The 26,379-nt window shown below is 35.5% G+C and overlaps 1 protein-coding gene across 4 annotated transcripts in view; it reads left to right on the top strand.

Annotated features, from left to right (window-relative positions):
• Nucleotides 1–26,379, top strand: part of RYR2 (ryanodine receptor 2) — a 383,162-nt gene that overhangs the window by 204,840 nt on the left and 151,943 nt on the right. For all 4 annotated transcript variants that reach the window (XM_058834705.1, XM_058834704.1, XM_058834703.1 and 1 more), the window contains 7 exons: nucleotides 3,542–3,783; nucleotides 6,633–6,825; nucleotides 8,604–8,820; nucleotides 9,045–9,149; nucleotides 13,385–13,488; nucleotides 17,495–17,578; nucleotides 20,458–20,617. In XM_058834705.1, the coding sequence (XP_058690688.1) occupies nucleotides 3,542–3,783; nucleotides 6,633–6,825; nucleotides 8,604–8,820; nucleotides 9,045–9,149; nucleotides 13,385–13,488; nucleotides 17,495–17,578; nucleotides 20,458–20,617 (1,105 nt within the window). The remainder of the gene's footprint in view (nucleotides 1–3,541; nucleotides 3,784–6,632; nucleotides 6,826–8,603; nucleotides 8,821–9,044; nucleotides 9,150–13,384; nucleotides 13,489–17,494; nucleotides 17,579–20,457; nucleotides 20,618–26,379) is intronic.

Below are 26,379 nucleotides of genomic sequence, written 5' to 3'. Positions count from 1 at the left end.
AGTGAAAAAACCCAACTTGGGTTTAAAATAAATAGTCACTACAGAAAATTTCTTTGACTTCAAAACTTTTGTTATGATATTTTATCCTTAAAAGGATTTTAAATTCTTTTTGCCATAGTGCTTAAATTTGAAATGTGGGTCAGAGAGAGCTGTCACAAGGTGTAGCTACCCTAAAGCGTTCTAAGTCTGCAAAGCTGTAGTTACTTCTAAAGATTATGGTCTAGATCTAGCTCTGCATTCAAAGTATTGTCAACTGGTGTCCTGTGATTGCCTTTTTATTTATGATCTTGGGAAGATTTCCTAGTCACCTTTGGTCAAAATTAAGAATTTAGTGCCAAACACCTTCACCAGTGCCTAGAATATTTAGAGTCCATTCACCCTAGTAGTTCCTTCTGCAAGAGAGAGTTTTAGAAGCTACCTTCAGGCAGACATTAATAACAAGATGAAGCTAGTACCATCTTAAATTGGTAAAGTATAATTTAAAAATATTATTAAGTAAATGTTTTTCCAGAGTTTTAATTGATGCTGAGGCCAAAGAATGTGGCTTTGTCTCAAATCTCAGTAATTTTTTTAAATGTCTCAATCATTGACTGAAAATGAAAATTGAAATACAATTTTTAATTCAGAGTTCATAGGATTTACTAAATGCTGAAAACCATTAAAACACCACACTGTATATTATAAGGGGGCTACTTAAAGCTACAGGATCTGGGGAACTGAGTGTCTCTTAACTTGGCATTGGTGGGGCCACACCTGCAATACTGTGTTCAGTTTTGCTCCCCTCACTACAAGGAGGTGCTGGAGCATGTCCAGAGAACAGCAGGTGAGCTGGTGAAGGGTCTGGAACACAAACCTTATGATGAGTATTTGAGGAAACTGGTTTGTTGGCTCTGAAGAAGGGTAAACTTAGGAGAGACCTCATCACTCTCTACAAATCCCTGAAAGGAGGCTGTAGCCAGCTTCTTCTGGCTTCTTGGACTTCTCCCAGGCAACCAGTGACAGGGCAAGAGGACAGAGCCTCAAGCTGCACCAGGAGAAGTTCGAATTGGACATCAGGAGTAATTTTTTTCACGAAAAGGGTGGTTAAGCATCGGAACAGGCTGCCCAGGGAAGTGGTGGAGTCATCATCCCTGGATGTGTTCAAGAAGTGACGGGGCACGGCACCTAGTGCTGTGGTTTCGTTGTCATGAAGATACTTGATCAAAGGGTTTGACTTGATGATCATGGAGGTCTTTTCCAGTCTCAGTGATTCTGCAATTCATGATTGAGCTTCTGGGATGACTTTGGATCTTATACAAGGAATGAAGACTTGTCTTTCCCAAATAAGTTGGGAGAAAAAGCAAATAAGTTGTTCCATATGTTTGCTTTGCATTAGAAAACTGTGAATGAGAAGATTTTTATTCTTGCAGTTGTAAGGAAAAAAAATATTTTTTAAAAAGTCAGTAAGACCAAGGAATCACTGAAGAAATTTAGTGTTAAACTAAGACATATATACCTTGATCCAAAAATATTTGGCAAAAAGACTATCTAAGGTGTTACTGGAACTTTCTAAGATACTGCTTTTTAACATACTTTTTCAGGGAACTGGAAAATTCTATTCACAAACTTCTTTTGAACAGGAGGAATTTGGCTGATTAGATTGATTAGATTGTGAATTCTGGATAAAAGCATAGTCAGGTACTGTGTTCAGGCAGAAAATATTCAATTGGTGATCTTGCTTATAATTTACGAATAATATAAATTTTCTGGAAGATAGTTATTGTCAAACACATTTTGTTTTAGGGACATTAAATTTTTGACTTGGAACAATGTGAATAGTATCTAAACTTAAGCATTTGGCAAAAGACAATGCATATGCTTCTAGAAGGAAAGTTTATTGGACTTACCTGATAAAACTTGTTATTTTATAAGCATCTAGATCAGTAAAGTCTGCTTTTACACTGACTTGTATTTAACCACCCATCCATACCAGCCCTTCTTCTTCTCCCTGCATTCCCTCTACCAGAAAGCATACTGGGACTAGCTCAAGGATACATTTTTGTTGATTAGTCAGCCTGAATGGAGAAAGAAAATATTTATACAAGTAATAACCCAATCTAGTGGAGAAATGTGAAGGCTACATACACTCAGTCTAGAAGTTTAAAAGATTTTTTGCAATATGGGTAACCAACCACTGAAGAAATATAGCTAGTATTGATTTTGCATACTTCTGTGCTCTACGGCTTTAATTCAAGATTGAGTGTCTTTCTTAGTACAAAGCTGACACAGAAATGACTGTCTGGAGACAGATTTTTTTGGGATGAGAGTCTATGTTCAATATTATCTCCAAAATCATATTAGACAAGCATAGGTTTTTGTCCTTTTTTTTCTCCCCCTCATGACCTTTAGATATGACTCTACATACTGCTCTTCAACTAGGTACTGAATAAGCACAGTAGTAGCTCGCCTTTTATAAGAAGTGTTGTGAAGTGCTGTAAAACCAGTAGCAGTAGGAGCATCACACTGATATTAAGGATTTCTACAACCACTGCAAATTACTGAGTTATACAGGACTTGGAACAAAAGAAGGAAGAGGTACAAGAGAATTTTGAAATAGAATGACTCTTCACTTTTGTATCTTTTAAAATGCTATTCTTTTGAATGGATAATTAGTGTTACAGAATGCAGTTTGCTATGTAAAATTAAACCTGAAATGTGTACTTATTACACTTACGTTGGTAACTGGTGAATAGCTGTGATTTTTTTGCAGGATTTAACATCTACTAATTGTTGAAACACATAAATCAATTCCTATTGGCATCTGAGTGAGGATACTGTTTCAGTTTCTAAAGCAAACATTTTTTTCTACTTAAAATGTATTGGCCATTTTTTACCAGAATAAATGAATGAATAAATAACTAAATATGCTGCCTTCTGGGAGCTAAGGTCTGAGATGTTGCCTAGAGGGTGCCTCAACTTGTCCAGAACACAGATTGCTATCCATTGTTGCTCTTCTCATGGGGGCATAAATGGCACAGCAAGCTGAAACCTGGATAGAATCAAAAAAGACGATAAAGCTTTGGGAGTGGAAGTGAAAAGTAATGGAGATGAAGCTGCCCCTTTTTTCCATTCTTCCAGTTAGAGGATCAGGTGCATCTGGGAGTCACATGGAAAAGCCAAAGAGTAATGGGTACAAGTATCTGCTGGGGAGATTCTGGTTGGAGAAAACAGTAACATTTTTCATAATGAGAAGACTCAGTCATTGGAATAATCTTGATGGGGAAATGGTGGATTACCCAACATTGGACACTTACAAGATTCAGCAGGACAGTGTGCTGGACCATCTTTGTCCTGACTGTGCTTTTGTCAAGAGAGGTTGCACCAGATGATCCTTGTGGTCTTTTCCAATCTGGTAATCTGTGTGATTCCATGAAGGAAAATTACTTCTATTCTTTCAATTGCACAAAACAAGCTTGAAATTTGAGTCAATGAAAAGTCTGCAGCAGTTTATCTTGTCCTTGAGGTAAGATTTTAATAACTACTTTTATTCTTTCTGTTTAAGCATGCGACCCAACATCTTCTTGGGGATTAGTGAAGGCTCGGCCCAGTACAGAAAATGGTACTATGAACTTATGGTGGACCATCTAGAGCCATTTGTGACTGCAGAATCAACTCATCTACGCGTGGGCTGGGCTTCAACAGAAGGCTACTCACCCTACCCAGGAGGAGGAGCAGAATGGGGAGGAAACGGTGTTGGTGATGACTTATATTCCTATGGCTTTGATGGGCTACATCTGTGGTCAGGTATTCTCCTGGGTATTTTGTGGTTGTTGTTTATTTTTGTTTAAGCATTATAGTTGTGTTTGCAATCCCAGTGAATTTGGTTTCAACAGCAGCAAAGTGAATGTTATTTCAGTTGACACTTGGAACATACAGAAACAGTAACCTATATGTAAACTGTTAAATTGTCACTGTGTATTTTTTAAAAAATGGTTTGTATGAAGTAATGCAGGTGGACTAATAATTTACATTTCAGCCTGGGATTTTGTGGGGTGGGTGGGTAGGCAGACTGTGTGTTCAGGGTAACTATAAAAATTCTATTTAAGACTTTAAAGCTGCAAAAATTGAAGTATAATGGTCATCTAGATTTATAATTCCGATGTGGTAGTGTAAGAACAGTCTGAGAGATTTAAGTAACAGGACACTTAATTTTTGATTTTTTCTTTGGTTTTTTTTCAAGCCAGATTTTTATATGGGTTTTCAGAAGTTCAGAGATACTTTAGAGGTGAAGAAGATTTTTAAATATGCTTTTTGCCATACATTTAAAACAAGATACTTTTTATGTAATGATGTTTTATATGCATACATTAAGACTGATTATTGCAAGGCTCATTGGATTGGCAGTTCTTTCCACGATAAAGATATGAGCAGGTTTTCTAAAGCACCTTAGTAGACAAGAGAGACAGTTTAATGAGTCAGCTGCATCATCCAAAGTTTTTGCAGTTTTGAGTTATTGTGGCTTGACACTTGGAAAAGAATGCAGTTTTACATTTCAAAAGAACTTTCCAATCAAAATAGCAGTGGATTTTATTAATAAATAATAGCATATCAACTGGAGCAGCATCTTAGGGAAGAAGATGCTACTTAGCCTTTGTGTATAGTGAGAGTTATTTTGGAACAGTGATGCATAATTAATGGTATCATTCCAAGTGTTGTGACTGAGTTTGACAGAAAAAGGTATTATTACAGAAGAACCAGAAAACAATGAGCTAACCAAGATAACTTTTGTACTTAAGGTCACTTTTAGGGAGGAAACAAAAGATTACTGAAAGTCAAAATTACTCTTCTTCGCACTACAAACTTTTCAGTCAGAAATGTAACAACAGAAAAAATGAACAGTTGTTTGTGGTTCCCAAGTCAGTATTCCTGCTGAAAAAAACCAAGTCAGACCGCAGATTTTTCTGTCTGGATGTGGCTGGTAAATTTGAAAATATTTGTGTGGTCTTTCTTCACTAATTGTGTAACACATGTGTACCTCTCAAACATGGAAGAACTTTAAGTTGTTGCATATTGAAAATTATGGCCTTTCTTTTGCTTCCACAGTCCCAGGCTGCATCTTAAGTATCTGTAATGGCATTTTAAGAATAACCTTCTTAGCATGAAACATTTACTGTATTAATGAATAACAACAACAATTTCTGCCCCCAAGTTTCTGTTCTGGACCAAGCCTGTATGAGAATCATATATAATTTACTTTTGGTTCTCCAGTCCTGAAATGACCTTTTGTGGAGAAGTGGAATCCATAGATCCTTAAGGACTAGGGCCAGAAAAGGCATTTAGATAATTTGGTCTGCTGTGTGTTCAATGACCAATACATATTTCTGTTAGCAGTCAGTCTTTTATTGATCTCCATAACCTATAGTTGCCTAAATTTTAGTGTCTAAAAAGACATCTGGTCTTAAATAGTATTCTTTAAGCGGATGAAATAACCACTCTTCTCTGGTAGCTCTTTTAGAGTTTAGTTATCCCTGCCATTAAATAATTGTTCCTTTCTGTGATTTATTTTATACTAATTCTCAGCTGTGATATTTTGATCTGGCAGTATCACAAAGTCATTTTTCGCATACAGAGTTTTGGAAGTGTTGGTATATTATGTTTCCTCAGGCATTGGGGAGATATGTGCATGAAAATCCACTTGTAGAAAAATTACTGCGGTTTTATTATTTTTTGCTTCTGTTAAACCATATGCCATCAGCTGCTGCCTGGAAATGTAGTGCTAGATAAGTCTTTCATGTTTACAAAAGTTGGATGCCCCAGTTAAAAAATTAGTGCTCTGTTCTTAGTATGTATCATGGTGTATCTCTTGCAGACAGTGCAGAAGTTATTTTTGGAAAACATGAGTAGACATGTTTTCAAACAGTTTCCGTGGTTTTCCAGAAATTTTGTACTGTAGATGGCAGTAAATTTCAGACACAATCACTTTCTATTTCTGACTTCTATAGCTTGCCTCTTTTGGGAAGCAGATGTGCTTGTGTAAATGGAATTTGATGTGAGATGGAATAATCTTTTAGATTTCATAAAAACTGATTAAATATATATATATATTACTGAATATGTATGCTTTAAAAATGAAGCTGTCTTTGTATATTGCTGAAAAATTCTGGATTGCAGTTCAAATATGAAACTGAATAGTAAAATCTCATGCAAGTTTGGAAGAATACCATGATGTGGACATTAACAGGGAGTACCTAATTTTCCATAAATAATTCAAAGTGAGATGGTTTTCTTTGTCTAAATAATGAATCATTCTTTAGAAAAGTATACTAGGTTTAATATTACGTACTAGCAGTTCTATAATGTAAGGAATAAAATGTTGCTTTCTCAGTTTTGACTGTTTATATGGATATCAGTAATTATTCTCACATTAAATGTAACTGAGTTTTATTATTTATGTCTGAAGTAGCTGTGTTTATATGACTGTATGCTGCTATTCACTATATTGCAAGCTTAAAATCAGGTCTGGGATGTCATAGGTTAGATATTTGTATATTAATGTTTGTACTCTGTAGTGATGTTTTTCTCTTTTTAGGCTGCTGTGAAAACCAGTGCAGTTTTCATAAGTTTTACTAAATGTATCTCTGTTACTTCCATAGGTTGTGTAGCACGAACAGTAAATTCTCCCAACCAACATCTCTTAAGAACTGATGATGTTATTAGCTGCTGTTTGGACCTAAGTGCCCCCAGCATCTCCTTCCGAATAAATGGTCAGCCAGTTCAAGGAATGTTTGAAAACTTCAACATAGATGGCCTCTTCTTCCCAGTTGTCAGCTTCTCTGCAGGAATAAAGTTAGCATCCCATGGAGTTGTTGTTGGTTTTTTTTTATCCCAAGTCTGCTTTTTTTTTTTTTTTTTTTTTTTTTTTTTCTGTATAGATGAATATGCTGCATATTTCCCTGGCTGTCTGCTCTCATTTCTCTTTCTGACATCTGCTTTTTTGGCAAAGTTTCAGTTCTTGGATAATGAGAGCTACAAAGAAGTCATGAAGACACAGTGCATCTGCTGTTTTTCAGCATAGCAGTGTATTCTGCTGGTTTGCAGGCATATCTTAGAAACAGCTTTTTAATAATTTCTTTGCTGCTGCATTGCTACACATTAACTGCAAGGCAGAATTTTGCATCAGCCTTTGATATTAAAATATATTTTCCCTAACTCACCTGTTATGAGGTAATAACTATTATTTAAGGAGACATTATCTGCACTTACCTTCAGAAATAGTGGTCATACACTTCCTTTTCTGCAGCATGAGTTAATAAGAATTCAATCTGTATTCTGGTTGCTCCATTGGTTTTCTATAAAATTTCAAGTCACACTTGAGGTGCCAAACATCTGCTTCCGTGTATTGAGCAGTCTGAGACTGTAATATTAAAAATATTGAAAAAGATTGTGGGGTGTTCCAGTGGGGAGACCAACTTTACCAGGTCTGGAAAAGGTGAAGGCTGAAAGCTGATTTCTGTTGGAGGAAGAGCAATGCTCTCTGGGGGATCATTCAAAGAATAACACAGAAGCTAAGAGCTGTCACACACAGCATCCCATGGAGTTACCTCTTATTCCAGATGCAAAATACACTCCTTTTGACTTCACTTTTGATAGTAAAGGAGATAAAATGTAGTAAAATTGTAGATCTGCATGCTACAAAATGCAAATTTATGAACCTGCGTGCTTTATTTCTGTTATTAGATAAATTATTGATAGATATTATTTGTGTGCTGCATTAAGTTTTTGAGTGTGCACTGGTACAGCATTAAAAATAAATCTTGTAAGATACTCAGTAAACAGAAAAGAGAAAAAATTCTTCTGGTTTAAGGCTAGTTTTTTGGGTGGTTTTTCTTTCCTTCTGGATGACAGTGTTCTAGGGAGACCTGAGTATTATGTCATTACTGTGTAATGTTGGTATTACATTATTGCTACACCTTTGTTACCTCACTGATTTAATTATTCAGTAATAAAAAGCCATGACATATTTACCATTTTGTCATGAATTAAAGAGTGCTTTCCCCTGGGTTTCTATTAATGTGACAAATAAATTTTTAGGGAAGGAAATTTAGGAGTTTTTGTAATGTATCTGAAGGATATAGTGTTTTGTTACAGAAAAGAAGAAACCACAGGGTTTTAGGTTTGTTTCTCAAATGAGACTGAATGGAAACCTCCTCAGTGAAGAGAGTTCTAAAGTGCTTGATTGATTACTCTGGGTTTTAATCTCTGCCTTCAGAGACTCAAAAAGCTGTTGCTTACTTTATAGGTGTGCTGAGTAAACTTATTGTTCTCTCTCTCAGCGATAATTGGTCTCTTGATTTAAAGTCTTCAGTGAAATAAAATTAACTAGAAAAAAGAATAGTTTACTTTACCCGTGTTTTTTTCAACCTCCTACATCATAAACTCCAGCAACAGTTAGAGAAAATTGAACTGTAGACAATTAAATGAAGCTGCAACACTGACATTTTTCTCCTCCCCCTTTTTTTTCCTTTTCCTTTTTAAATAGCATTTAATATTCTTTAAGCTTAGAGAGTGATTAGGCGTTCCACTAGAGGTGTCTTGGTTATCTAAATTAATTCTGATGTTTACAGGGTTCGTTTCTTGCTTGGAGGTCGCCATGGAGAGTTCAAGTTCCTTCCTCCACCTGGATATGCTCCATGCTTTGAAGCTGTCCTGCCAAAAGAGAAGCTGAAAGTGGAGCACAGCCGAGAGTACAAACAGGATCGCAGCTACACAAGAGACCTACTGGGTCCCACTGTCTCTCTGTCACAAGCAGCTTTCACTCCAGTCCCTGTAGATACTAGCCAGGTGTGGAAATGGGAAGATTGCATTTTCCTTTTTAAACACACAAGTACTACATGCCTATTTTACTTCATTTGGTTGAATTAGCACCTTTTCCCAAATGTTTTTTTCTCCTTGGGATTTATTGAGAGATCTGGTTTTACAAAGTTTGTCTGTTACAAAAGTTTGGGTGGCATGTCAAGCAACTTATTTGTAATAGCCTCTTCCTCTCTTATTTCTTCTCTCTTTAGATTGTTTTGCCACCCCATCTGGAAAGAATTAGAGAAAAATTAGCAGAGAACATCCATGAACTTTGGGTTATGAATAAGATTGAACTTGGCTGGCAGTATGGACCAGTATGTACCTTCCAACTTAATTTTCTGTTAATTGCATAGTATGATTCAGCACTTTGGTTTCAGTGTACTAATGGGACTGGTTTTTTCATCATCCCCAAGAAATTAGTAAGGTTTAAAACACCTTCTCACTGAAAGTGTGTGGAAAACAACAGCGCTTGGGCATTTCTGAACAAAAGTTCTGGTATTAAGGCTATTTGGTGCTGAAATTTTCAGTCTAACTGTCAGCACAGAAAGCACATAGTGAGTTTTTCTCCTCCTATTTGTTCTTGGAGCAAGATGTTCAAACTGGCCGGTGGAGTAAGCCAGTGAAAACAGTTATTATTGATTCCCTTTACATGCAAATTAATATCTCTGACATTAATCTCTTAGAAGTCCCAAATAAGTATTGCTTGTAGGAGATTCCATTAAATCGGATTTTTCCTTTCTTTTTCTCCTCTTTAGTCTAATGTCTGTATCAGGTGCTCTACATAACTATTTTCTTATCTCTTTCCTGCTTTTCATGGAGTATGAAAAGAATTTTCTTTTTAAAGTTAATCAGTAAAAAAAATTATACATGTTATTATGCTGGTTCTTTGTTTCCCAAATGCTGTTTTATGAAGAAATATTGCATCTGTTTTATGAAGAAATATTGCTGTGAAGAGTATACCTACATGCAATAGGTACTAGATGTAAGTGTAAAAATATATATGTATTCTATTTTTGTTACTAAAAAGATTTTGGTCTTCTGAGGAATTCAGGTTACAGATTTAAGGTAACTGTGCATAGTTATTTTTTCGGTGTAGCATACAACAGTACTTAAAAATATATGATTAATAGAAAAGATCTCTAGCTTTCATTGTAGTTAATTTCCCCACCAAATTAAATGCAAAACCTCAGTAAAATTAATGTGTCAAAACATTTTAATTGTGGTGTAATCATACCAGCTGTGAAGCAATCTGCAGGAACTCTTACTATACCATTACATATCGAGAGTTGTACAGTTGAACACTATTTAAACCATATATGGTAAGTATCAAGTTAAGCAGTGATAAAGTTAGTTATGTTCAAAATGAAAATAGGTCTAAAATCTTTCAAATTACCTTGCTCTAATCCACTGTGGTAGGATGTGCTCTCTTTGGGATCCTGACAGAGTATATGCTGATCATTTTCTGGAGGTTGACTTCTTAATCATACTGGTTCCTCACAAATAATTTTATCAGTTTCACAGAATCACAGAATAAGCTGAGTTGGAAGTAACCCACAAGGATCATCAAGTCCATCTCCTGGCCCTGCAGAGCACCATTCCCAAGAGTCACACTCTGTGTCCAAGTTGTCCAAAAACTTCCTTAGGTCTGTCAGGCTTGGTGCTGTGACCACGTCCCTGGGGAGACTGTTCCAGTGCCCAACCACCCTCTGGGTGAAGAATTTTTTTTTTCTAATATCTCACCGAAACCTCCCCTGACACAACTTCAGGCCATTCCCTTGGGTCCTGTCCCTGGTCACTACAGAGCAGAGATCAATGTTTACCTCTCCACTTCTCCTCATGAGGAGGCTGTAACTGCACTGAGGTCTCCCCTTGGTGTCCTCCAGGCTGGACAGACCAAGTGACCTCAGCAGCTCCTCACACGGCTTCCTCCCAAGGCCCTTCACCATCTTCATTGCCCTCCTTTGGACATTCTCGAACAGTTCAATGTCTTTCTTATATTGTGGCACCCAAAACTGCCCCCAGCACTCGAGGTGAGGCTGCTCCAGCTCAGAGCAGAGCGGGACAATCCCTCCCTTGCCCAGCTGGCCATGCTGTGCCTGATGCCCCCCAGGACAGGGTTGGTCCTCCTGGCTGCCAGGGCACTGCTGGTTCATGTTTAATTTGCCCCAAACAGGACCCCCAGGTCCCTTTCCATAGAGCTGCTCTCCAGCCTCTCATTCCCCAGTCTGTCCATACATCCAGGGTTGCCCCATCCCAGGTGCAGAATCCAGCACTCCCTTGTAGATTTTTCACAGGATTGGTGATTTCCCAGGCCTGTAACTTATCCAGGTCTCTCTGCAGAGAGAGCCTTCCAGGGGTCAACAGTTCCTCCTGGCTTTGTACCATCTGCATTTAAGGCGCTGTTGGCAATTCTAGTTATCTGAATTCATGCACTGCAGTTACTGAGTAGTGGGGGAAGAAACTGCATGGCACAGAATTTAGCTTGTTTGGACACACACGAGTCCTCTAATACTAGATTTTGTCTTTTTAGTTCAGAGCAAGATGCATTGTATGTAGTAGCCAGTGTGTTTTTTCAAAAAGCCTAAAAGTTTAAAGGCTAATAGAGAGACTTCTTAAATGATTCTCCAGATTATTAAAAATATCTGCTGTAGCATTTTATATTCCGCCTAAATATCTGCATCTGATCAGATCTGTATGTAGTATCACCAAAGTCATACACACTATTGCATGTCATATTACTGCTGCATTCTATGCATGTAACAAATTAAATAGCAAGCTAATGTAGAAAAGTTATGGACTTTATTAATTGGCTTAATTTTAAGTCTGAATATGTATGGGATTGAAGTAATCAGATGCATCTGCATATCTTTGTTTCGATTCAATGACACTGTGCATTTAAAACCAGCTGCAAAAAATTAAAAATTGATGGATATCATGATTTCTGCCACTAATATAATGTGTTTGCAAGGCAGCAGATGTTTATTTTGTGCTCAGAAAAAAACAGGAAATGGGAAGGTAACCACAAAGTAAGGCTTTGTAATAGAATTATTATACATTGTAATTGTAGAGCAGAAATAATGTCACTGGGGGAAATAAATTCATTTGGATTCCTGAGGAAAATGCCAAGACTTAAATCAGCTGTACACAGATCTAAACTCAGAGACTATACTCAAGTTTTTTTTAATACAGATTACTGTAGATCTTAGGAATCTGTAAGTAAACGTTTTCAGTGCTACTAAAAGATAGTTCTCATTTTATATTCTATTAAATTTTGTAAGTCGTTTGACAGTTGAATTGCCAGTATTGTCCATCTAAAGGGCATTAATCCCATCAAATCAAGATTTGAGACTGTAAAAATATTTCAGTCTAAAACATAAATGACTGCTATTCAATTTGAGAATTATGTGCTTCTCTCAAAATGCAAAAACTACGTTTCTCAGAAATGTTAATGAGAAATGTGATTTTTTTTTCATTAAATAAAAGTAGATTAAGTAGTAGTATAAATATCAATTTTTAAAAATTATAACAATTAGGTTTCTTAACTTCAACTGTTAACATTCAGTTTTCAAGCAGAATTATCTGGTTGATTAAAAATCAATAATGTTATTTTTTCAATAACTTCCACTTTGCAGCATTAAAGGTTAATGTAAATGATGAATTTATGGTCTGTCATAGTTTGACATGAAAGTGTTACTGTGCAGATGTTAACAGTTGCATTGGGATCTTTTAGGTAATAATTTAAAACTAATGTATTTTATCAAGCCTTTGTAGATGTTGTTGGCTGAACTCTAGCATGAGATGCAAAGTTGAGAGCTAAAGAGTGCTTGGTTATCACTGCCTCTGAGGTTGCCTTTTTTGGCTATGGCCAGTGTTAGATTAAAACTGTGTAGAAACAGAGAAGGTTAAAAATATTTTTGAACAAATTTTTAAGTTTATAAAATGTAGGATTTTTAAAATTATAGTCTGTATGGCTCTCCTATCACTACACTAAAAGTAGATTCATTTTCTACTCATTTATGACTTCCTAGCTTCTATGGCACTGGAAATAACTTAAAAACAAACATTTTCGGAATCAAGAGATGGGAAAGATTTCTTTTATATTGTTATTTTCATTGGGTAAGGATTTCAGTACTATCTGTATCAATATATTTATACAAACTGAATGTAGAATTTTTAAAACATGGGGCTGAAGATGAGATGGTACTTTATGGCTGTATGTTAAAACAATATAGATTGCACTGTTCTTGAACTTTGCGTATTTCCTATGAACATCTGTATAATATCTGTATAATCTGTATAATAGCATGTACAAATTAGCATTTATTCCACTTGAGATATGCAAATCTGAAGTTTCTTGCAAATGCAAATTCTGCCTTGCTTGAACACAATGATCATGCTCTGAGAATACAGAATAGTTTCTGTTTCGAAGTATTGTCCAGTTAGAGTAACTCTTAACAGGATCAGCTTTAAGTGCCTTGTGGATTTGACTGGTTTTAAATGTCCTTAATTTTTGAGGCATGTTAAGCTTAATTTTTTACTGTTTTCTCAGGTTAGAGATGACAACAAAAGACAACACCCGTGCTTAGTGGAGTTCTCGAAATTGCCGGAGCAGGAAAGAAATTATAACTTGCAAATGTCACTTGAAACACTGAAGTAAGTTGCTAGGACTTTTGAAGTTTATAGTTAGAGTTTCATAAGGAGATCCAACTTCCAGAATTATAAATTGACATGCAAATTAAAATCTGATGTGTAGGTGAGGGTAATAATATGGAAATGAGGGAGTGAGATGTGTTAATGAATTATGTGTTTGGCACTGAAATTATTTTAATATTCTTTTTAGAATTATTGTGGTAATGCTGATTTTGAAATGACAATTCAAAGAGCTTTCATCTAGGAGGAAAGAAATAGATATAAGCGTTGAAAAAAAAAAAGCCTGCAGTAGTAGGCATTCTCTCCTTTTCTGGATGAATTGTTAGACATGAAAAGTCAGTTGGAATGCTAGAAGATTTCAATGGGACATTAAAGGGTTTTTTGAAGGAATCCAGTTTTCTGATTTACAAAGATTCAATTAATTCCTCATCTCAACTTTGTCAGTCAAAGAGGTGTGAGTTCTTACTTTGCTGTGACTTAACTGAAAAATCTATTAGTGTAAGTCATTTTGACCATGTATAGCATTGCATGTAGCCAACATGTAAAAATATTTTTCAAACTGATAAATGCTTGATGATAGGTGTGGTTCTCCAGTCACCCATACTTGAAATCTATTCTTTCTTTTTTTTTTTTTTTTTTCTTCTTGTTAGGATGTAGTCGCTTTTTCCTATTCAGAGGAAAAATTCATCCATTTTACAAAGGATGAATGTCCACACGTGATACTACTTTTCTGTGGATATTTGTCCTAAACTATTAAAATCTTTGCCAGGCAAACTGATAGTGCAGTACAGTGTTTATACTCATAATAAAAGGATCTTATGTCCTCATAGTAAAAAGCTATGTAGAACACTCCTTCTGGAACTTTTTGCAGATTTCTTTTCAGGCCAGCTTCTCTGCTTTGTTTATTTACTGATCTAATGTTCCCACAGTAAATAAATTACTCAGTGAAAAATGGAGTACTTAGGGTCATATTTATGACCCTAAGTCATATTTATGACTCTAAGTGCTAAACAGTTTCTGGAGGGATATTTTGTCATTATTTACAGGTAAAGAATTCAGAGAGAAATTGAACTGGAAGGAAGAAAATAAGTTCAAATTTTCTATGGATAGATATTAGAATTACAAGGAGAGTTTTTGAGCATTTCCTGTCAGCAGAACCACGTGCGAAAAATTCAGAATACATTCTTCCTTTCCATTTTATGAAACTACAAAAGATGATGTCATTAGCTTTCACTATCGTCGGATCTTCTCCTAGAATACTCTATATAATATGGCTCAGGCAGCAGAAAAGTCATGCTCTCATAATTAAATGCATGCTTCTAACGTTTCACTAAGTATTCAACAAATTTAATGAGTCTGTACATGATTACAGTATCCAGTGCTTTTCTATTCTAACTCTAAAAAAAACCCCTAGTTTTTGTTTTGTAAACATACAAGTTATGGATTATTCTTTTTTTAAAATTAATTTTATAGCTTACTCAAGATAGAGTCATTCTATTAAGTGGATAATATCCAAAATATAAAGCACTCAATCCTTCTATGTATTTCAAAATCTGTATGCTTGCTGAATTAAGTCTTCCGTACTTCCTTGTATTAGTCCTTGTTTTCTGATAAATGAAGTTCTAATTTTGTAGTATTGAGTTGCATTTATCATGTAGTTATCTGTTGTGCAGGGACTAAGAGCATTTTGCTCAGTTTGTTTCTAAATGCTTGAAAACGTGGAAAAATCAGTGCACTAATGAATTCTAGGTGATCCATTGATGATTACTTGAATTGTAACGTTTCTTGACTATTTCTTTACTAGATGTGTCTAGTCTACTAGCTGTCAACCTTGTTGGGGAAAAAAGGGAAGGGAGAAAGAAAATATTATTTTAAAACTTTTAATAATTTTCTTTACAATTTGCATGAAACTGCATACTTGAAATAATTGCAGGACAAAGAGAATAATGCTGACTGTTTTTGTGTTTTCCGTTATTATTTGTTGCGGTTTTGCTGCCAGATGAGAGAGTTAGAAACTGGGGAAGATCTAAGTCGTACTATCTGATACAACATTTCCATATACTGGGATCTTTGTATAGTTTTAAATGTGATTGAATATTTTTATGATCTATAAAGATTACATACTATAGGAAATGTCAGGATGCAGGAATGAGTTGCCTCTGAAAATGTCATGGGATTAAAATATGCTTGCTCATACTGTTTCTGCACATGCTTATATGTATGTTTCACAGTTCGGTCTTGCATATATTTTTTTTGGTTGTCCTTATTATTTTGTGACTGACTTTCCCATTTCTGTATATTTACTCAGACTTGTGTGATAATTACATCTATCATTGTGATGATGAGAGCTACATTCAGCCACTTTTAGTGTTCTTGCTCAGGTTTGAAGCGCTTTAATAATATTTCAGATTCTGAAAGTAGAGTCTGTCATTTTATCCTTCTGTGGCACTCTTATTTGAATTTGTTTTGTTTGGGTAGAGATAATTCCTGGCTTACATGACAAGAGAATTAGGGTTACCAGAGGTTAGCTCCTCTGTACTTTATTTCACTGTTATGATACGTTCTACTTATGCTGGTGATAGCTGCATAGTAATAATGTACTGTTTATACCAGCTGAAATTTAGCTGCATGGAGTATTCTTAGCAGATAGTGTATTTTGCAGGAAGGGCCCACTGGATATTAGTTTCCTCGTTTCTGGTTTTAATGTCTGATTTTAAATCAGGGTTCACAGTCCATAACAGTAGGACTTACTGCATATAGGTAACACTAAAATGATGCTGTAAGAATCTCCTTGAAACAGAAAATTCATCTGCCAAGAGAAATAATGTTAGGAGAGTATTTATTATCTTTTTATTTTCTGCAGTCAGTTCAAGAACAGTAAATATAGTTAAAGCAAGACTAGAAAATATGGTTTTAGTTAGTGGCAAGAATAAATAAAAACCTTGTTTGACACCTTTCTTCCACTTCAGGAAAATTTGCAATGGAGTCCAAGGTATTTACACCTGTGATTTCTTCTGTAATCAGTTTCTATCAAAGATACAGTTATCACCCTCAGGTTTTGAGAAAATTCTCATTTGACTCCAAAGTTAAGTCTCTGGCTTTCATCTAGGATTCCTATTAATTTCAATATTTTATTAATGCACCTAGACTAAAGAAAGACTATAAGCCAACACTGAATATAAATGCAGGAACGAATAATCAATAATTTACAGGTCAAATCCTGGAGAGAGATGAGGCTTAAAATTTATGCTGCTGAACAATGCGGCTATAAGGAAAGCCAGAAGTCTGAAGAAACCAGAAACCCAGTTAGTACTGTTGACCCTGTTTTAAATTTACGTAAATAGTGTCTGTTTTCTGAAATGAGCTGCATTTTGCAGAGTCAGGCCACAATGGCTGGTTCAGTGGCTCTGTGGTATGAGCCTTGTGGTAGATAAAAGTCACACTGTCTAGATTGAGTAAGATGGAAGTTTTGCCCTAATGCTTACCATGCATTTGGCTGGCAGTTCTCTCTTCAGTAGTATGTCCTAAACAAATCCAGATCTGAAATTTCTAAATAATAGCTTCCTCAGAAGGAAGACACATTTTAAGGATAAGTGATATTTTATGCCTTTTTTCTTTTTATGGCTGTGATATAAGTAACAAAACATATAAAGATGTGGGTATGAAGCAGTATGAGTGAGTATGTAAGCGGTAATGAAAAAGTATATAAAGCAGAAATAATATTTCAACGGCAATCTTCAAACTGATACCTCATAGATGAAATACACAATATTATAGTTCCATTTTGAAGTACCTTACTCATCTTTTTGCTAAATTTTTTAGAACATCTTGTGCTTACTACATATACAAAAAGACTGGTATTGATCTTTCCATATTATATTGTAATTATCTCCATAGGTCTCATTTGTTTTATAGTGCCATATATAGGCACTATGGTGTGCCTATAAACAGTAGGAACTCTAAATATTGAAACATTTTTAGTAATTAATCTCTGATTTCTGTGCCCTAGAACCCTGCTGGCATTAGGCTGCCATGTTGGAATTGCTGATGAACGTGCTGAAGAAAAAGTGAAAAAAATGAAACTTCCAAAGAAGTAAGTTGAAATTCAATGTGTCTTCTTGTTAGGCAGTGTGAATTAAGTGAATTCTATTTTCACAATTCATTATTGACACTGCTAAGTTTGTTAGTTCTTGGGCATGCATGAGCATGCATGAATTCTCAGATATTTTCACATACCATAATTGACAGTTTTTCTTCCATATATTTGTCACCTTATGTGTAGACAGATTTTAGGGTTTTTTGTGCTATGCTTTAATGTCTGACATTCGCTGTTATGTGTTTCTTTTATATATTATATATATGTGCATCACAGAGACTTTGTAAAGAATTTTTACAGTAAATTTGCCAATGTGTTTTACTGTGCTGCAGATATTTAAAGGTGACTATTTTGAAAATTCTCAAATGGCCATGACCATTTCTAAGTGCTCTTTTGGCAGCAGCATTGGTAGGACTGGGCTTAGCCTGCTATGGTATAGTGGCCTCCACTACCACAGCTCTGAAACCAGCTCTCATGGCCCAGCCAAGTTGCCCTGGCTTCTTAGCACTGGTGTACACACACAGAGTTTGGGAATAAAGAATTTGGGAACTTGGACACAGCTGAGAAATGGAGCCTTAGTTTCATGCCTATCTGACAGCCCTACTGCCCAACATACACTTGAGCCCATGGGATAAAGGAGGATTATATAATTTGTAAAAAGTCAGAAAGGTAAAGGTTTTACTAGGAGACAACTTCTGTATGGTCTGCTATTCCTGAATTTAAGATAGTAATTTAGTTTCCTTGGTTATTACTCAGAGCAACGGTAAGTGCTGGCTGCTGAGTTCCTGCCACCAGTAGCAACTCACTGCTCTTTGCAGAAAGTGGATGTGCATGTGCAGAAATAGCTGTTCCTCTGGCATTGCATATCTCCATTATTCACAGCAATCCTTCACTGCCCCATACCTTTGCATTACACGCAGTCCCTAAGGCCACTGTAATAACTTCCAGCACCTTTAACTAAACCACGTCTTCTTTCTTCCTTTTGTGAGCCAAAAGCCTGTGCCTCATTCTGCAAGATTTCTGCAGGCTTCTAGGTAATACTATTACGATAAGGTAGCTGTAAGAACCTGGACCATCAAGTCCTTGATATCTACCACACTGCACAGATTTATATACTATTGAGATTAGTTTCAGAATCCCTGATGTGGTGGCTTTGCCAGAATGAATGGGAATAAAAGCAGAGTATTAATTTAAGTTCCCTCCCCAAACTGTTCTTTAGTATCCCAAAATAACTGTTTATCTCTCAAAGAAGAAAAGATATCTAGGGCCTTCTGTGTTTTTGTTCTGAATTTCCTGGGCAGAAATATATGTGCATTTACAAGATTCTTCAAGTGAATCAAATTTCCTGCTTTTGAAAAACTGTGGCTAAATCTCAAGTCTGAAGAAATTGTACTTTCTCATATAAGACCAGCAATGTTGAGTCTTTTTAATGTCATTAACTATCATAACTTTAGAAACCTAAATTCAGAATTTTGGTACCTCATATATAATGGATTGAAAAAACTAACAAAAAGGCAAGGAAAACATTGTGGCTCTATTTTTAAAAGCTTGTTCAGGGGAGCGTGACAGGAAAGAGGACAGACATTGCCAACCTGACAAGTGTGCTAATTTCATAAGTTCCACTGTTTCCATTATGGTCTTGTTTTACTCATCTCACTGAAGGCACTTCACAGATACCTGATGAGAGGTAACTGTGAGGGCAGTGAACTCCTGTGGGGGCTTGCTGTAATAGAAACCTGCAGATTGGGAGCTGTCTGGATGGCTGATTTTGGAATGATATTCCTGAATTGTTGTTTTCTAACTTAAACTTCTTTTTACTGTGGCAATTTTGGAGGAAGATTCAACCTCTTATTTATAGATGGTAATCCCTCTTAAATACCTGGTTGTTTCAAATTATTGTTTATGACAAATATGTTTTAAAATGGTTGTCACAGAAGAAAATTAATTAAGATTGGGAAAAATACTGTTTAATTTTATGGGTTTCTCTCTGTCAGTACAAATAAAGAAAATACAAGAAAATTACCAAATTGTTTAGAAAATAATTGAGCAATTATTTAAACTTGCCATTCTTTATACACCCCAGGGTGTATAATTTCAATGAGAGAATGTTGTTTATTTTCCACAGACTCCTTTTGTTTCAAAAAAAATAGTGCTTTGTATGCTGGAGGAGAAATAGAATAATGGAATCATTTAGGTTGGAAAAGACCTTTAATGCTTTACATCCTCTGTTGAAGGTTTGCTCATAAGTAAAGTAGGAGATTTCTATAATTAAATGGAACGGAATAACTTCATAAAAAAGTGAGGAAGCTGCCTTTCTATTCTGAAGTCATGCTTAAATTTTAAACATTTTCTTCTATGATTTGAAGGGTAGTCAAGGTATGAATTATTATGAAGACAAACTTTTAAGGTGGATTTCTTGAGTAAGCTATTTGACCTGCTCTGTCTCTTACCATCCCTTTATGTAACAGGAAGAATGTATTTTCTCATTTCAGTAGGAAGTAGATAGAATTTAGTAAGTATTGCCATCTACTCAGAGGTAGAAATAATATTGTTGATATAAGGATTTAGATAAACATCATCTTGATCTACTACTTTGAATATGTGGCATTACTAAAATACTTTAAAAACATTTTTAGTTCAGACCTTTTTGGGTAGCTTTCATTACCAGTTACTTCATCCCATCCAGATGCAATTAGCTTGAAACAGAATCACAATCAAAAAAAAAATCAGTAATCAAATTTACATTATTTTTCTTTATGTTCAAAGGCAGATATTTATATAGGTATATTGCATAGATGTTAATTCTTTCTTTTGTGGTTTCTCGTAATTTTTTTTCTTGCAGAAAACTAACTGCAAGTTCTGTTTTTTTTCAACAGCTATCAATTGTTGAGTGGCTACAAGCCAGCACCGATGGATCTGAGTTTTATCAAACTGACCCCCTCTCAAGAAGCTATGGTGGATAAACTAGCAGAGAATGCTCACAATGTTTGGGCAAGGGACCGTATAAGGCAAGGCTGGACATATGGTATCCAGCAGGTAAGTAATGGTGACACACAATCAGGCAGAAACAGGTAGTGAATGCAAGTTTGTCAGTCAAAGAAAACAAAAATACATCATTGAAAGCAATCCTACTAAACAGCAATATGAGACTCTTTTACAAGCAATATTAAAAATCTTGGTGGTATGTTCTTGTATGCTATCTAGATCTCTGGGTGAGAAAATTTCATGCAGGAAGCTAATGTGCTCCAGTATTTTAGGAAGTGTAAATATTGACTTTCACTAGGGGAATAATTTAAATGTTTGCAGTTTTGGGAATTTAATAATTTTGTTTATCCAGGAAAATCAGAATGTAAACTTCCAGTTATAATTTTGCTAATATGTTATATTTCTGGCAGAAGCTGTGTTTAACTGAGAATAGTTAAGTCAGTCTCAAAATTCCAGTCCTACTTTAGTTGTTCTGCTCCAGTGAATATAAATATTATTTGGTAGTTATCTCAATGTGTTACAAGAGAGGAGAGTAAGAATACAGCATGGGGGATTATTAAAAACAAAACTCAGGTTCTTTGGTTTCTTTAAAAAAACTCCAAACCCACTCAATTTGGTATACCATGAGCCTAATTTAGTGTTTTTCAAGACAGCTTCTACAGTTTTTCCCTAAAGATTTCCTATTCTTTTTGTAATTGATTGTGAATTTTACATACAAAAACGTCACTTCACTTATGTTAATAAATGTGTGGTAGCATTTCACAGTGAAATTTTTACCCCTTGGGGAAAAAAGGAGTTTTCATGGTTTTGTGCTGAGCATAAAAGATCATTATTTTTGCAAAAATGAGAAACAGCTGTTTCGTAGGTACATACTTTTTTCTTCCTACAATGGTTTTGTTTTCGACAAAAATTCGAGTTAATACATTTCAATGCCACATGCATCAAATTTTGTTCTTCTACAGGACCAAAATTCATTCTATTTGCAAACCTTTTGTATAAAATACTAAGAGTCTGTGGTTTTACATATTGTTAGCCACTTCACCTCATCACATATGGGTATGCTCATGAGACAAAATATATGCTGCATATCTGCATTTCAGTATTATTCATTATAGTATCTTACTATGAAACTGTCATTGTGTTACTTTGCGCACTGTTTGGGAAATCTATGTTCTGTATTTGGGCCTAGACAGACAGTGAGTCAATTCTTCTATTTTCAGATTGGAATGTATGTATATTCTCCACTAGAAAAACACTGAAGGTAATTTAGTGTTTGTGCAACTCCCCTGCTTTCCCCAGGATCAAATTTTTCCATAATACTGCACCTTTAAGTAAGAGGTGGCCTTTTGAAGCGCTGTTAACATTTCTGATGGAGTATGAATAATGAGAAGTGTTGGAAGTGGTGATTTTCTGTTGTCAGGTAGAGGAAGGGGATTAATTATTCCAGTCCTGTGTTTATGGAGTCAGTGAACAATTCATTTCTAGAATGAAAAACTGTGTGCTCAAAAGAAGTATTTCTGATATTAAAGAATGCACTCAAGAATTTATACCATGTCTCCCACATTTTTTGTTCTTCCAGAAGCTAATAATTTTCAATACAGGACCTTGCCAATTGAGAGCTTTGAAATTAATGAAAGTTGGAAAATAGTTACAACTTTGATAGAAACTTGACATAGCCCAAAATTAAATTTTGTTTTGCAACAGAATTTATTGGTTAAGATAAATTTAAGAACCTTCTGGAATCAAATGCATCTCCTAGCTAATTGTATTTCTAACTAGCTTTGGGAAAATTTAATCTTATGACTCACACAGCAAACAAATTTTCTTAGATCTTGAAGGCAATTTAACCTACCCTTTTTATCAGTGCATCTTTGAAAAAACCCACAAATAATTTTGGCATATTTATTGGAGGGAATTTGCAGCTAAATTGCATGTTTTCTGAATTAGGGAGGTATTAAGTAGGAAAATTGGTTAAATGGTGATGTCAAACGTATTCCTGCTTTGGGAATGATATGTAAAAGATGTAATGGGAGTGGGTGGCAATGAAAAAATTTCTCCTTTTCATCTTCATAATATTGTTATTATATTGTCTTTATGTATGTTTTGGTGTGCCTGTTCTTACAGAAGGTTCTGCATTTGAAGAGGTGTGATGTGATAGTCATAAGTTATTAGTTTTATTACGGTTTCCAAAAGGCAGTGGTGTTGCTCAAGGCCACAATTTGGGTTTTAAAAAAACACGCCCAAACCCCCCAAAAGACATTGATCAGACAAACCTAGTATGCGATATAACCTAAAATTAGATGTGCAGAAGAATCAGGAAGTCTGTCTTATGTTCTCAGTGCTGTGCTCAGGGAAAGAGACTAAACTGACTGTTGAACCTAAATGTAAAATGTAGCCCTGTGAGGAGACATTTTTGAGCCTCACCAAGAGAGACCAGAGAGGAAAAAAGAGGACTCTTATCTACTCACTGATCAGCTCTCTGTATTTTATCTACTGACTCCTAAAATATTTTTCTGAGGGAAACTCTTGGAACTCTGGCCTTCCCCAGGCTCCCTTCCTAATAAAGGTCCTGCTCACTGGATGATGAAGTTTAACAAGAAAATTAAATCTCTGCTCACTTATTAAAATTTATAGTCTGGTGAGAGAAACCTCATGGCAATTAGAGGTTTTCTTTAAAACCCTTTAGCCTTGTAATTACTGAGCGCTACATTACCTATTTTTCAAGAGTTTTAAAAGATTGACTCCATAGCCTCAAAGATATCTGACTAGACAAACAAGATTTAGGTATCTACATCCATTCTGATGGCCAAGGACAAGCTTTTGCATAAAAATGTCATTGGACTGGTAGCCCTTAGTTAAGTTTTCAGATGTTTTTTAAGCAGTTGGTGTGAATCAGCTCTGCTTGGACTACTGCGTTACGCTCTGAAACAGTTTTAGACACACACTTCTGCTCTAAATCTTGACTGGGCTTAGGTATATATGATAAATATTAACTGTTCTTCCTTATCAAGACAAAGGTAGTTATGGACATGAAGAGAAGAGCCTGGAGAAACTAAACTAAATTAAAACTAAAAAGCTTAAATGCCTATGAAACTGACCACATTTGGAGTTGGAAAGCCAATTAATTGGGGTTTTGCAGTATTGAGTGCTTATGCTTTAAACATCCAAGAAGTTTTTACTGACTAAAGACTTTTGTGTGCTGAGTTGTGCACTGCTGTTGAGAATGCAGTGTAGTGCAGTGAGCATTGTCATAATTATGCTTTAAGCAGAGTGTGATTGTTAAATGTGGACCAGAGCTCAGAAATATTCATGACCTTCAGGAAGCAGATTTACAAGATCAACAGTATACTTTACTCCTTTATTCCTGGAAGACAAGTTACCACAGTCTCATAGATAAACAGGTAGATGATGTCCTTTTTCAACAGTAGTATGTCTTGCAGAAGCTGCCGTGCTTTGGATGTTGATGTTGGTTTGTTCTTAATTCCATAATCTTTCTCTCTTCAAATATATTATTTTTTCTTCTGGAGAAAAGACCAACAGCTGAGTTTCAGGGGTGCTTAATTACAAACACCATTTATTAAAATCCATGAGAGGAGACCAGAAGAGCAAGGTGCTCCTCGCTGAGTGCAGTGCAGAGATGCCTCTCATTTGGCTGGCATGCATATCACATGGCAAGCTGCTAGCTCTAGCTGTTGTCCACACTGCTACGTGCTTCTGCTTGACTCCAGTGGGTTTATTTCGTGGGCTGCATTTTGTCATCCCATCATATTACTGTGACATGTTACAGTACTGGAATAAAGTGACATGATGTTATGCAGTATAATACTATAAACTGATCTTGCGGAGCTGTAAAATGGTTTCCTAAGGGAAAGATGTTTGAGAGTAATCACTGGCAAATACATTATGGACAGCAATTGTGCTGAGGCTGTAGGATGAATTAAATATTCTAGTAGGTCTGCTCTGTATGAGACCCTCAGCATTTTGGGTTTATATAAAAAGAAAAAAAATAAAGGGATACTGTCAAACAGTTAATGTATAAACCATTTCTTTCTTTAAAAAACTGTTGGAGAAAATGCCTTCCAACTTCCAGATTCTTTTGCTTCTTCTAAATCCATCACTGCTTGTCAGGCTTTTTTCTTAACAAGATATAGCAAGCTACATTTTATGCATGACTATATACAGTATTTTTGTTCTGCTGCTGCAGAGCCAGCCAGCCAGCCAGGAGAGGGAGCACAAGTTAGCTAATAAATCCTGTTCCCAGAACTGTCCTGGCAGCTGTGATGACACTGATCTCAAACAAGTATTTTTCTGTAGTACAGACTCACAGTTGCTTATTGCTGCAGGAAGGGAGAAAGCAGAAGGAGCAAAACATGTAGGAAAAATATGTATTTCTGCTTAAAAAACATATTAAGTAGCAAGTGTAAGTGGAAAAACCAGCACAAAAATCAGTATGAAAGTACTTGATAGCGTCCCTTCAAGGGGGAACATGCTTCCTTGAAAGCTGGTGGTCTTGGAACTGGGGAACTGGTAAATGAGCAAGGACAGATACAGGAGTTACATCCAGACAAAAGCAATGTAGCCTTGCTGTAAGTGAACTAAAATAATCACATTTGTGCTATGAAAGATGATTTTTTTTTTTTTTTTTTTTTTACCTTTATGGATTTTGATATTAAGTCCTGTCATAATTACATGAGTTTTTTTGTTTGGTTATTTGTAAGAAATTTTTCATAACAAGATAATGGAAAAATAGTATTGAAATATAAAAGTATGTGTTTGTGACTAAATCTTCACAATCTAATGGAAAATATTCAGAACTCATTTAAGTTTATCCATGAATTTAGGGAATTTTTTGACATTCATAAAACTGTGATTTTATGCATACAGGAGAATCCAAACATCTATATGAATATAGAGAAAACACAAAAGAAGAGGAAAGAGTCAAGCTTAGAGATCAGAAAGCAAATTAAAGTAATTTAAAGGACATTATTTGCCTCGTCACTCTTCATGAATACATGACTTCTATGTCTCCCCACTGATTGTAGAGATCATAGGCAAAGATTCTTTCACATTTTGCTTATATACATTGTCACATATCCAGATATCTTAGTCAAAGGGTATCTTGCTTTTGCTTCATGCTTCATTGTGTTCAGTTTAGAAATGCTAACAATCAGAAACCCCATTTATACTGAAAAAAAGAAAAATTATTAAAAATTTCACAGCTCTAACAATTGTTTATAAATATTGGCAACCTAAAATTTTTCTTCCGCTGTGTGAAAAGCATCTTAAAAAGATGCTCTGCATTTCCTGTTCTAGAATAGTCAGTTGGTATTGCTAAGCAATTATATGCAATCTTACTTCTCTTTGGCCCAAAAATGCAAGACATTTTGGTCTTTTAAAGTTAGGATTCTATTTTTTTTTTCATATTTATAGAAAGTATATGACATCATTAATTGTTCAGGAGTTGGTGTTCTCAGACTGCCTAAGGCTGCAATGCAAGAGAGGCATTGTTCTGGAAAGGCAGGCTGCATGAAATATACACGTGTGGGAAAAATCAAATTGTTGCTTATTTTTTCATTAAACATATATAAAAACAACATTTGTCTTTGGAAAAAGCACTTACGTTATCTCAATTTGACATTTTACATTATTTATACTGATGTATTAGTACCTTCCATTTATAGTCAGGGCACATTCTGCCAGGCATTCCATATGGTCCTCAGTGAAGATGGCAGAAGCTGTACACATTTTATTAAGGATATATGTACTTCCAAGGTGTACCTGAGTTCCAAGAACTCAGCTGCTAGTATTCCAGG

This window comes from Poecile atricapillus, chromosome 3 (assembly GCF_030490865.1).
Source record: "Poecile atricapillus isolate bPoeAtr1 chromosome 3, bPoeAtr1.hap1, whole genome shotgun sequence".
Classification (NCBI taxonomy): Eukaryota; Metazoa; Chordata; class Aves; order Passeriformes; family Paridae; genus Poecile; species Poecile atricapillus.
This window is presented reverse-complemented; position numbering and strand designations above follow the sequence as displayed.